General features: G+C 39.7%; 1 protein-coding gene across 2 annotated transcripts in view; it reads left to right on the plus strand.

The window, feature by feature from the left end:
* The window catches only part of FLT1 (fms related receptor tyrosine kinase 1), a 108,308-nt gene that overhangs the window by 29,682 nt on the left and 64,629 nt on the right, over positions 1–13,997 (plus strand). Inside the window, exons 5-10 of one of the 2 annotated variants that reach the window (XM_057366678.1) lie at positions 1,046–1,208; positions 1,296–1,432; positions 2,962–3,136; positions 5,054–5,171; positions 7,134–7,303; positions 7,717–7,876. In XM_057366678.1, the coding sequence (XP_057222661.1) occupies positions 1,046–1,208; positions 1,296–1,432; positions 2,962–3,136; positions 5,054–5,171; positions 7,134–7,303; positions 7,717–7,876 (923 nt within the window). Of the gene's footprint in view, positions 1–1,045; positions 1,209–1,295; positions 1,433–2,961; positions 3,137–5,053; positions 5,172–7,133; positions 7,304–7,716; positions 7,877–13,997 lie in introns of those variants that run through there. The other variant, XM_057366677.1, reaches the window with a different exon arrangement.

Here is a 13,997-nt window from a genome sequence, read left to right on the forward strand (position 1 = left end):
AGGAGACAGATATAAATGCTCCCCCCAGCCTGTGACAGCCACCCATGCTGCCTTTGGCTTCAGGAGGGAGAGTGCTGAAAGGGGAAGAAAGAGATTCTTTCTGTCTGCACGGACATAGAGAGACTGCTGCACAGTGGGAAGTGATGGGCTGCAAGATGCTTAGTTGATCCAGGGATCCTTCCTTAAGACCAAAATTCATTTAAACACTGCTCTGTGCCATCTTTTAAAGTATCTAATTTTTACCTTAAAAATTGATGTTATCAAAGTCACTTCCAAGCTTTGTGCTCATGTCTGATCTCTGTGCTATCCAAAAGGTGGTATTTATCCCATCAATAAGGTATAACAAAAAAGCGTGACCTTAAAATGAGARGTTTTGTCTGAGCTTCAATGGCTATGTCATGCTTTACTTTCTCAGGGTGTTCTTGATTCCTTATTAAAATAGGGCTTGAAGTGCAAAGGATCATGATGTAAAATGTAACTTGTACTGCTGACAAAGAAAACATGTGACCCCACATGGCAATATTTTATTTGATTGTTTATTAAGTCTTTTAGTCAATATAAATATGACATGCATGTAATTGAATCCTGGCAGGAATTTATTAAAGCCACAGAATGACAGCAAGTTAAGTACATTTGTCATCTCCATTGAAAGATGTGTGTTTGTTTCTCTGTGGTGAAAGCAGGATACTTAATTGCAAAGGTTCATGGAGATGAGCACTGTAGCTGCCAGTCAGGAGCCAAGAGAATAGCAGCCCAAGTGCTGAAGCTAATGATAGTGTCAATCTACTGTGTCATAAATTACATCCTGTTATAAATAATGAAATCTTGGAAACAAATGCAACATTTGCATTCTTCACCCAGTCTTTTCCTCTATTTTGTGATGAAAATGTGACTTGAAGAACCYGCATCATTAAATGTCATCCTTTTTACATTGATTGGCAGTTTTTTGGGTGCTCTTTTCTGCATCCCTTTTTGCTAGGCTACTTTGATTAGAGAGTAGACATGAGGATGAGYTGTTTTCATGGTGTGTGTTTGGCACTTCTAGATTCCACGAGAAACCCTAATTCCTGATGGCAAGACAATAATCTGGGACAGCATGAAAGGCTTCAGAATACCTAAGGCAACCTACAAATTCATCGGACTCCTGAGCTGCGAGACGACCATCGATGGGCACACGTACAGCACCAAATACCTAACACATAGAGAAAGTAGGTGGCATTCTTTGCTCCCCAGCCTTCAGAAGGCACCCTGCCCTGCTGGCATCACTGATTTTTCTCCCTCTTTGTCTCATGCAGCCAACACAATTTTTGACGTTCAGTTGAGCACCCCACGTCTTGTCAAACTGCTGAAGGGGGACAGCCTAGCAATTAACTGCACTGTCACTGCAGCCTGGAACACCAGAGTGCAGATGACATGGACGTACCCTGGAGAGGTGAGTGCTGTGGTTGGAAAGGAGAAACCAGAGGTTTCCCACAGATCATGCTACAWCTAACATCCCAGGAGGAATTCTACTGCAGAATGCTTGCTGTTGTTTGCATTCCATCATTCTGACCCTTGCTGACATGTCTCTTAAGGTCTCTTCTTTTTCTTTCTGATGCCTAATTTCATAAGTAAACATGTTTACACAATGTGCTCTGATTATATTGCATAACCACGAGCAAACGCTAGAATTGTTTCATCTCTGGGAGMTTCTTTTCAACCGGGTGAAGCAAGAGAAATTTATCACCCTGTCCCAGGCAGGGGCTCTCTATTGAGACAAAAAAGTTTTCAGTGAGGCTGTCTTCTCAACACATTCATTTCAAAGACTGGCAGACAGTCAGGCACCCGATTCGAGCATGTTCAGAAAAGGTATTTTGATTTAACTAGCCAAAATCTCATTTGTTAAGTGTCACATGAACAATCGTCTTGTTTTGACAACTACAGGAGTGATCTTGAATGTGCTTCTCCACCTCCCACATTGGGAGCATCCTCATAAATATTTGTCACTTACAGAATAACTGCCAGGGAGTCCGTGTAAAACTGATAAGAAATTTGACATTAGCTTAAGGTTTACAACTCCCATTCCTTTCATGTCAGTTTGATTTATGTCGGTGATTGAAGTCAAGATCATTTATTATGTCACTYATTGTATCTAATCACAGGCTGAAATTATGATTGCATTATATAGGGAAGATTAATGCAACTGTTTATTGCTTACTGTAGCTATTTTCCCTGGCATTTTTTCACCTCAGAAATAAACAACTTAGCAACAAGAAGTGCTCCAAATATATTGCTTATTGCTGCTCTACCAAGCCCTATCTAGGCACCACACTTGTGAAATTATGTTTTGTTTTTGTTTGTATGGTAACTGAAGGGTGCTCAGTGTTTATAAGACATCAACAATGTCCTGGGTTAAATAAACTTTGAGGCCAAATGCTGAGGGGGAGTTGCAGGAAATAACTCCTCAGAGTCGCATTATCTTCAGTTCCACCCTGCAATTCCCTTGCCAAATCTAGTCCCTTTTCCGTCTGTAGCGTTTCCAGAATTCTCCCCTCCTTGTGTTAATGTCCTTTTCTTCTATGTGTCTGCTTCCTATGGCACTGAATCCGGGCACCAAAGTATGTGCTGCTCTGCATATCACGGCTTCAAGGATTTTTAGGGGCAGTGCTGGACAATGGCAGTGGGGAGCTGGGCAAGTTGAATTAACAGGCTGGACAAAATGGAGGATTTTCCCCTGGATAGTATTAGTTTGGGTGCTATGACAACTTGGGTGAAGACAGCTATAAATTGTCCTGTAATGTTGCTTATATTTTTCATTGTTGACCCTCTGGAAATGTTAAACATCTTTCACTTTTCTGTGCTGTACCAAGGCTGGGACTCTTTTATTAAGTTATGGTGGCAGTACAGTAAAATAAAAATCTTAATACTAATGAAAATTGGTTTGACTAAGCTCTTTCTTGTTCATTTCTTTTGCTTTTTTAGACAAGGAAAAGGGGTTCTGTGATGCAACGCATTGACCAGAAGAATGCAGAGGCCAACGTTTTTTACAGCATCCTYGTGGTCGACAGAGTGCGAGACATTGACAAAGGCCAGTACACCTGCCACGTGAAGAGCGGGCCATCGATCAAGGCCGTGAACACAACAGTCATTGTTTATGGTAAGAAGTGGTGAAGATTTGTAGAACATTCAAAGCTCACATGCCAGGGTCAGTCACGTGAGACTTTTACATCATGACACAAAGTGGGAGTGAATTTCTGCCCTAGCACTTTCAGCAAGGGCAGAAAAAGGGAAATGAGGAAGGGAGAGACTCCAGGAGGGAAAACAGGTGTCATTTCTTCCAGACTGAGTGACTGTTTTGAACTGCTGGCAATAAGCATGCTAATGTTCAATTTGATCCCTTTCGACTGCTAAATACTGTGATGTCACTATCTTCAGTCAGTTCCAGCAGATGCAATCAGGAAAAGTATAGTTTGGGCAAAAAAAGCAGGTAGTACTAGCTGAATTTGAATAGAGGAATTCCACTTCCTCTTCTGTGGTACTTATGCATTGCTTCCTATGAATAAATGAAGAAGAAATAAATACCCTGGCTCTACATGAAGCAGGTAGTTCTTAGACCGTTCAAAAAATGAAACAAACAGGAGATGCTGCAAATCCTTAATATGGTTTTACAGCATGACCCTTAATCAAGTTCCCTATGGGCTCCCTGGGCCTTCTCTGAAATCTGGAAATTTCTGGTATTATTTCAAATGTATGTGAATTACGACTTTTTTGCCTTGGGACTCTGGGAAGCTACCTTCTTTGGGACATCCTGTTACAATTAGAACTATCCAGGATCTTTGGAGCACCATTGCTTTTCAAGAGCAAGCAGCCAGAGGGTGTCCTCTACAAAGGATGGCTCATGGTCAGAATATTGACTTGTTACATAYTTTCAGTGGTGTATCTTTTTTCTCTTATCTTGAAGTGTGGACTAAGCACCCCRTGTTGGTATTCTTAGAGAGTATTTCAGCCCATTTTCTCTATTTGAGCTCTGGAATAAGTCACTGGGAGCCTAGGATGAATCATGATACCCACTTCCCATAYCTTAAATGGATAAACTAAGCCTGTCAGAAACTGGACTTTAGATTAAAAATAAAGTCAGAGAAGCTGGAACTGCTGCAGTCAGCCTGTATTCACATAAGCAGCCCCATCTACACGATACCCATATTAAAAAGAGCCTGTGAATAAAGGTTTGCAGAATCAGAGCTGTATCTTAATAACTTGACCTGTGTAATTAYTTGTCTTGTGCATATTATTTTCAATGTCTGTGGTGTGATTAAATATTGCACTTGTTTAATAGATATCCACCATCCTTATACTGCACCATAGGTACTATCAAAAGGACACTAAAACGTTTTTCATACTTTGAATGTTTTATTTTGCACAAGTTAGCAGGAAAAGAGATGTTTTCCAATGTATTGTATGAATTTCGTGTTTTATTGCCTCTGGTAAAAGCCATCARCTTGCCAGAGAGCTGGAGATATGGGCCAGAACAACTGGAAAAGAACGAATTCTAGCAGGTTGAGATTATTCCAGTGAAGTGACAAAGATTTGTTTGTTTGATGAAACAGTTGTTTACCAATGATACAGAAAGTTTCTGCCTTTTCCTTTGCTATTTCTCTGAAAGTCTCTTAAATCCKCTCTGGCAGAATATTTTCTTTTGGAACATTCATTGATTCTTGGCCTGTAGGAGTGAAAAGGTCATCTGATCATCCACAGTTCAGCCTCCCACATACCAGAGACCACTTTATCTTTTGTGCCTTTTTTTCTGGCTGGAGCACAATGTGAATTTGGCTACAGTGTTTCTTCTCCAAGTAGATTCATGCCCTGGGAACTGCATCTCAGTTTCTTGTATATTTGTGGTATTCTTTTCTATTTTATGGATTTCTAGGAGGTTAGGCTCTATTCTTGCTGTTGACATGTGGGAGCATCAAAATTATTAAAGCAAATTTTTATTTACATTCACATTTTTTTAGTAGAGCTATCTTTCTGCAGGATGGAAATCAGTAAAACAAAGCACTTTTTTGTTTTGTTTAAGATAAAATGTTCATTAATTTGAAACATCGAAGAAAAACTGCGCTGGAGGCTGTAGCTGGAAGAAAATCSTATCGTTTATCAATGAAAGTGAAGGCATTTCCCTCTCCAGAGGTTATATGGTAGGACAACATTTACTTCCACATATGCATCCTGAACCTCTTTTTATAATACAGTTGGGGAGGGTTTTTTTAAGTTTCAGAGTTGCCTGGGGTTCTAACATTTTATGAGGATATTATGTCCATTTTGCAATATGGAAAGTTTAAAGCTGAGAACCTCAATTAGGTTAGATATGACTCCTTTTGAAWTCAATGGATGCTCTACAGCTAAATGTCTCCACCAGTCTTGACTGTGGAGTCTTGACTTAGTCTTGACTAAATACTTCAGTCTTGACTGAAGTATTGCACCCAGCTTCATTCAGACCTAGGTATGAGACTTGAACTTGCTTTTCAGACAGTAAGAGAAAGGAAAGAAGGTTTTCATTAAAATAAGTTATTGTCTTGAGTCACAGAGACATGGACTGTTAGACCAAAAAAAAAAAAAAAATTAATGTTGGTATTTTGCAGTGATCTGCAGATTAAAGATCTACTTCAGCAGAGCATTCTCTGGATCATTCATTTTGTCTCATGCATATTGTGMTAAGAAATCTTTTGAACAGTTTTTTGTACTAACCCAAGCCACTTTCATGTGTAACAATATTATCTATTCATGATCTTGAGGGGTTTTTTTTTGTTTGAACCATTTTAAACACCAGTAGCACCGGCTCAATTCATTGCACATTAACAAAGGATCTATGACAAGAGTGATTAAGAAAACGAACCATATATAGATGAACAGTGGGAGTTCATGTTACAGCCAGGAATTACTTTTGGTCCAAAAGTGTTATTCCATTTTACAAACCCCTTATGTTTATGGCACCACATGGAAAACTACGGGGTGAGTGTGGCACTGATGACAGTCATTTTCTGTTTCTCCACTCTTTGGGCTTATTGACTACACACATAGGTCCAAAACTCCTGAACTAAAAAAACCTCAATACATTATAACAAGCTTTTAAAATTTTATAGTTTATAATTGAGGTTGGTCAAACAATGGAACAAGTAGTCCAGAGTGGTAGTRGARTCTCCAACCTTGGAGATACTCAAAACTATACTGAAATGGTCTTGGGCAACCTTCTGACCTTGCTTTGTATAGGRCATTAGACTGGATGATCTCCAAAGGCTCTTTCAGCTGCAGCTGCTCTGTGGTTCTGTAAAACACAGATTCAGTGAAATGCCTAAATCCGTTACTCCTTTGACCAAATTTTAGTATTAGTGAGAGTAAGTTTCTGTAAGTACTTACTCGAAAGTACTTATAAGTACAGCAAAATCCGTGAATCATTGAGGTCAAGTCCATCATCATAATGAATCTCAGATGCACCCTTCTACTAACATCATCTTAACCTTCTTCCAACTTGTTAAAATATGCTTTACACTCTATTTTAGACTTYGAAGAAAAATGTTTTGCTTTAGGAATCTGTGTGTGAGCAACAGTTAGTGCTTTCTATGCTGATTTTCTGTTATCTTAAAAAACATTCAGTTGATAGAAGGAGATCTGATTCTTAAGTGCTTATCTAATCTACTTATTCTTCCTCTTCCTAAAATCACAGCTGTGCTTAGGCTACTGTAATACTTTGTCCCAGGATGTATTCTGAGGTCACAGAGAAATGGCCAGTGCAAGATGATGCAACCTTTATTTCTGTGATCGACCCTCAGTCAAAATKGTTGTTTTTCAGACTGAATGGCACCCACAGCCATGGACAACTGGGATCTTCAGAGACAGAGTTACAATTTTCAGCAACTCTCAAATAACACAGAGCCCTGTCAGATTCTTATTAATTTTAATATATAGAATAGTATTCTCTGAAGTGKTTTACAAATATTAGCAATCTTATTTGAAGGGAAACGACAAGTGTCTGGTAAACAGAATCTCAGACTGTAGATTCAGTCCTTTCCCAATGACTAAGAAATGTTGTGGAATGAAGTAACATAGGTTTAAGCAAAAATCTTTTTCAGAATTTTGACTTCTGGAATTCCATTAAACAGGTTAAAAGATGGGCTACCTGCTGCTGAAAAATGTGCCCGGTACATCATCAAAGACTATTCCTTAGTCATCAAGGACGTTGCTGAGGAGGATGCTGGAAACTACACCATAATATTGAGAATTCCACAGTGGAACTTGTCAAAGAATCTTACAGTCACTCTTACGGTAAATGGTAAGTTTGCAGCATGTTCCCCATGCTTCTCCTGAACATATAAACACTCAGTTTTCTTTGAGGTGGATTGTCACCGACCTTGCACACATCAGGTTGCTGTGGGTTTTCTTACTGACTTCATGGACCCAGATCCAGGCCTCACATGTAGAGTGAGAGACCCATCTTTGAATCAGAAGATGGATGCTGGTTTTCATTAGAAGTGGTTCTGTCTTCCACAGCCACATACTTGTTTCTGATGATTTAAATGTGTGTTACTAACCACTTGTCTGACTTGACTTAGGACCRCTGGTTTTCTTTGTTCTCCTGGGGATTTTTCTTGTTACTCATACGGCAGGAATGTAGTATTTTTGTAATCATGGAACACATTGGAAATAAGCTAGTTTTAACTGCTTTCCAATTTTCACCCTTTCCAGTGAAACCCCAGATATACGAAAAGGCTGTATCATCGTTCCCAGATCCCAATCTGCATCCATTAGGCAGCAAACAAGTGCTGACATGTACTGTATATGGTATTCCTCCACCTAAAATTACATGGTTGTGGTATCCCTGTAAACAAAACCATTCAAAAACAAGGTAAGACAACTTCTTTACTTTTATTTAGCATGTCTTCTGTTACTATTACACTTAATTGTTTTTTATTATTGCAAGCATAAAGCTTGCTGTAAACATTGCTTAGCTCATAAAGTTTGTCTACTTATTTTTCTTCAGTGGATATGTAYTCACTATGCAATTTTTTCTCCGTTGTTATTTGAAAATGGAGGGCAGAGTTGTTATTTGGTATTGCTATTTGGGTTTATTTACAGTTTACTACTATTCATGCATGTAATATTTGTCAATAATTGCTTTTTCGTTTTCATGAGAGAAGTCTTGCAGACAATGTCTTGCAAAGTTCACACRCTTTCACATGGAGAAGTTTTCCTCCATGCATTTCTTCGTGCACACTGGCTCCCATTAGTGGCTTCTTTTGGAATTAACAGAAAACATCTTGAAAACCTTATCCATTATAGTGGTCAGAYCTGTCCTGTGATATGTTTAGTAATAGATTCAGTTCAGCAAGCAAAATGTGYCCAGCATTCTCTAGATGGTATTTAAGCAGGGTGAAGTATAAATGGCACCATGCAAGCTTACTAGATGCTGATGTGGTGCTTAACTAACCCTCTCTAACATTTTAGTTTTACTTTGAACCCTATGTCTTATAATTATGAGTTTGTGTTGACTCACTTATCCAAAGCTCTTCCTGCATCATGAAATCTGACACAAATGTAATGATTAACACTCATCCTCCACAATGGCTTTATCACTAAATTGCTGTTGGAGGGCTCAAACAGGCAAGGTATTTGGATCACAGCCCAATGAAGATACTTAAAAACCTAACAGAAGTTTAAGGAACAAAATTTTCTCAGTATCRGTTGAAGAATAATCACATTCTATAGGATTTCACTTTTTAAATGCTTTCTTAGAATTGGGACTTAATGCCAATCCAAGCAAATATTTAAACACAAGCTTAACTGCACGGTACGAGACACRTAATTCAACTAAACAAGACATCTCAACACTAAGGGTCTCAATACTAAACATCTCAAACTAAGGGTGCTTGCAAGTGCTTTGATATCAGTGAGGGAGTGGTCAGCACTTCCTGGAAGCGCACATTATTTCTCCCACTATGTCTTTGGGATTATGCTTATGACTGTCTTTCTGTGCCCTTTCACCAAGAGGTGCCACTAGCAATCTCTCCTATTGCTGGAAAAGGTATTACCTGAAATTCTCTATTTCAAGGACAGGTGAGGGGCTGCATTTCCTCTGTTTGGTACGTTACCTTTGAAGGACAAGTTGCTAAATWTGTTTTTGCTAATAGATGTAAGAGAAGAGAAACCACAAGATCTTTTAACTAGAGAAACCTTGAGAAAAACATATATGAAAATTTCAGTTCCTTTCAAGAGTTTATACAATCCTGAGTACTTTGGACTGAAATCCACTGCAGTGCTGAGGAAACAGTTGGTTCTTCCTTGGGAGTCAAGGCAGTGCTCATCAGTTGTCAGATATTTCCTCCTGTTAGCCAAGTGCGGCAGAGTGTCATCAGAAAGATGAATTGACATCTGCATGCAGGTGCTCAGTAATGTGCTAAACTGTAGACTCCATTAAATGCTAATTAGGAGTGTGTTCGAGCAGGTGATCAAAGGAGAAATGTAACAATTTGAGTCAGCTATTGGCTCTGTTACAAGGTTGTTTCCAGCCTGGCTTCCAAATTACCTTCATAATTGTTCCGCGATGATTCCCTTTAATCCTCTCCCCTTCCTTCTCCTTTAAGTACTCACTGAAAAAGTAATCTGGAGGACACCATTTTTAATGCTSTGCCTAAAAGGAGTGGAATGATTCCCTCTGAATAATATAACAATTAATTATTGCAGAAAGGCAGAAATACCTGAGTAATTACATTTTGTCTCCTGCTCCAGGAAGGGAGCAGAGTGGAGTACTCAGCAGCTGGCATACCTTGCTCAGGCTGATGTCTATGCAGGTTCAGGTGTTCTCCCTGAAGAACTGGAAAACCCTTTAATCCCATCTATTTCATTTTACTTCCTTCTTTGTGTGAGGGGAGGTTTTCCTAAACAACAGATTTMAGGTGCATGTATCTTGTTCAGCAGATGAAGAACATATCTTGTTCTGCCATTACAGCATTTTTTTTTTAATTTATCTGCCCCATTTTAGGTTTCCAATACTAAAATGTTKCTCTATTTGTGGTGAAGAAGTGCTTCTTTCTGTACACAGATGTACCTTGAACTTTTACTCAATAAACCCCCCCCAGGTTATCCTTCACAGTGTGCTGTAACAATAGCAGGCATTCTCAGGAAATGTCTGAGTCCCATGTCACAGGACAGAGCATGCACTCAGAGTGAAAAGATGCTGTTGCTGGGAGGACCTTACAGTGCACTCTTGGCTCCAAGATCTCTTTTCTCCATTATTTATATATGTGTTGAACCTCACACCATTAGAGTACTGTCACTGCAAGCCAGGGAATAACATCAAGTGCCTAAGTTAGATGTTTTTACATTTGAAGTACAGTTRCCTATGGCTAGCAGCCATTGGGTTTTGTGGATACTTCTTTCAATTTATTTTCCAGACTGTATTTCAGTCACAAAAATCTAAAATAACCTCAATGAATTCCATTGCTTTTAAATGCACGTATAGTTTAATGCTTTGTGATTGATACAATAAATTTGCATAACTTCTCTCTACTTCACTCAAGCCAGTAACAGGAGACTGAGCAAATAAAATAATTKCCATAGTTTCCTCATAGCAAATTAAAAAATAATAAAAAAAAGTGGTAGAATTGCTCAACAAATGTGAATTTTTGAAATGTGGAAAGACCAACATCATTAAAAATTCCCTGTTCTTTATTTTCTGTTACAATTAYTTTGCTTAAAACAACCCTTGCCATTAATCAACCTTCAGTTAGCTAGCTGGATAATTACATAGGTAGGTGGAAAGATTCTCTTCTGATGTTCACCACAGCAAGGAAACATAGAAGAGTCAAGGAAAGCTGTCTGGGGCAAGAAGCAACGTTCTGGGGTTTTTTTTTAAAGCTTATGGAGTGCTATTAAATTTAGAGATGAAAACCAAAAGACAGTGGAAGACATAATGAAAAATAAAATTAGAGGTCATTAGAAAAAGAAATACTAGTCTTTCCTAAATGATTGAGACGCTGCTTTTCCAGGGCACTGTTATTGCARTATATGCTGCTGCTCTGCAGCAGACACATTCCCAGGCTGGGCAGACCCAGGTGTTCAGTGGATATCGAAGAGGACAGCCCAGTGTGGCACTTGTCYTGAAGGGCCCAGCAACCTCCTTGGCCTCTTTTCTACCACTCAGGAGCTGTTTCTTCTGGCCTGGTTTGGTCTCAGGCTGGGTTGTCAGCAGAGGTGTATGTGGGCAGACAGCAGCAGAGCTTGCTGAGAGTCTCCAGAGCCAGACACACTGGGAGCCACGTGAAACAGATCCATTCTGAGGCTGCAGAGCAAGCCTCTACATGCCAGGAACGTGCTTGATGYTAATGGTTCTTGACCTGAATCACTTCAGCAGATTTTTGTTTATCTTAAGCTGGCCTGGCAGAGATTGCCAAGAAAGACATGCCGCTCTTGCTCACTGGAAGCACTGGTTTGATCAGCAGTTGTGCTGTGCTGTTTGGAGCCAGTTTCTCTCCCTGGACATTTCTGTGTGGGCAGTTCAAGAGAGACCTTCAACCTCTGCCAAAGCTTTGACTGATCGGCCCTTCAGAAACTGCAAACAGAAAAGCACTGAAATTCAGGTGTTCTTCCAACTCTCCCATCACCTTGCTGCCTCCCTCCTTGARCTATCAGTTCTGTTTAGCCTCAAACTGAATGCTATATTGTTATTTTAAAGCCCTGCCATCATATCAGTCTGTGCTTTTTTTGGTTTTTGGGTTTTTTTGGTTTTGTTTTTTTGTTTGTTTGTTTGTTTGGTTTTGGTTTGTTTTTTTTTTCCTCTGTGTGTGTTTGCTTGAGGGAGAGAGAAATGTAACAGTATTATGGAGTTGCTTACAAAAATGAAGTCTTTGGGAAAACTGCTACAAGGTTCTCTGCCCTACTGCCTGCAGTGTCAAGATAGGAGCTCTTCTAGTTGGTAAAACCACCTAAAGGTGGGATTGGAGATGAAGGGCTGAATACGTGAAGTGTCTGGGGGGAAAAACTTTCCTTGAAACTTCTGCAGAGATACAGAAAGACTGAAACTATCACAATGACAGTGCATKGCCAGACTCCCGGCTGCTTCAGTGMAAGAGGAGGCAGGCCATGTGTGCATAGCAGTCTAATTGCATTTCTGCATTGTTTATGTCAGTGTATTAATAAGGGATTGAAAGGCAGAATCATTAGGATGTGCTTGGATAGTTGATCAGGGGAAACCAGATTTGGAACATCAGTGAGGTATGTAAAATTAACAAGTAAAGAACAAATGTTAATTGTACTTAATTAGGAATGTACTGAACCACCCAAATTTAATTGTTGGATGACTGCAAACAATGATGCCCATTAGTTTGTCCACAGCGACTGGTTTTCTTCCCCATGCCACCTTCTATTTTCAGGAAGGGAAAGTCTGAGTCTTTAGAGCTGCTCTAAGTAGGTCAGATGCCATTAACGAACAGGTAGTTCTAAAATGCCTTTGTTGAATTTGACATGTGGCTGGATTCTCAGCTCTACATTCACACTGGCTGAGGATCTGGCTAGTGSCCTTCGTGCCTTCCACCCTGTGCTACAAGAAAACCTTCTTACAGCAATCTAGTAATGCAAAGGTACTTATGGGTACACCAAAAATCATACAGCTATTCCCYTATTCTGCTATGGGTGGGGAAGATAAAAATCAAAGCCTGTGGYTTTTTACAGAACCTTAAAAAAATGCAGAGGATCTGTCATGAGTGTACATTGCAGCAGCATGGACTTTTAGGGAATTTGAAGCCAAAGGAAAGAGAGGAGTGAAACGGCATCTGATCTGCTTTAGCCTGAATAAGCAATATGCAGAAATATCTCACTCTGCATTTCCATTGGAAGCCAAAAACACATTGCTTGTGAACACATTCTTTCCTCTGAGTAGAGTTGTATCCTTGTTTTCAGTCAATATTATGAAATTTTAAAATAATTTTTARTATTTTGCTTGCAAAATGCTGTTTGAATCAGATCTGGCACATACATATGGTTACATAAGCTTGACAAATACATGCTTTACACAAATACATGCTTTACATCTGTCCTCAGGGTTAAACACTGATGAATTTATTTTGCAAGCTACAAATCACTTTATTATGGGTCTTAGCTGAATCAGAACTTTAAGCTTTCACATTCCAATATTGCTAGATTCCAAATCACTTTAAATCAAATTTWAAAATAAAATTAAAACAAGAAGYATTATACTTTTTAATTTGTCATTGATCAAACTTCAAACGTAAGAACTWCAGCAAGATCCAGATGGTCAGGGATGCACGGCTTGGTATCACACTTTTATTCTCACACGCCTATGTTGGATTTTTTTCACTTGCTTTCCCTTTTATTTTTTCCAAGTTTCTTTTTTTTTCTTCTTGCTGCTTTCACAGGGTGGTCTCTTGGCTTTACTATGTGCAGTCTGACACCCAGCCTCAGGGAAAAACACCTAAGGGTCACGTATATGGTGGGACATTTCTGCTTGATCTTTTGCAGCCCATGACCCAGCCCATAGGAAATAAAGTGTGTGACAGGCTGTGTGTGGGGACTGCACGACGTGAGCGAGGCCCCGCACGCCGGCGGTGTCCGAGCCAGTGGGGCGTCCCAGAAAGCTGCTCCTGCACTAGCAGGGGCTCCTGGCCAAAGGAAGGCACCAGGTCAAACTCTGTGTATGCCTAGCAGTGATTATGAATGGAGTACTATTACTGGAGTAAGTACACCTTTTACAAAAATATACAAACTCTAGTTAGCATCCTCTTTCCTTTTATGTGTGTGCCTTTCAACAAGCCTTTGCAGAAGRCTTTGAACAGACACGGCATGTGAGGCAGGATCGTGCTCAGAAAAAAAGTTCAGTTAAAAAATAGAAAGCAGAGGTTAAAGAGGGAACAAGCAGTTCTTGCAGCGTAGGGAGGGGATCAGTGAAGTTTTTCAGGAGCTGGTGCTGGGGTCTGTGCTTGTCAACATGTTCAGAAATAACCTGGAAAAGGTGG

Source organism: Malurus melanocephalus, unplaced genomic scaffold, assembly GCF_030028575.1.
Source record: "Malurus melanocephalus ecotype Western Australia unplaced genomic scaffold, MMel_1.1 scaffold_70, whole genome shotgun sequence".
Classification (NCBI taxonomy): domain Eukaryota; kingdom Metazoa; phylum Chordata; class Aves; order Passeriformes; family Maluridae; genus Malurus; species Malurus melanocephalus.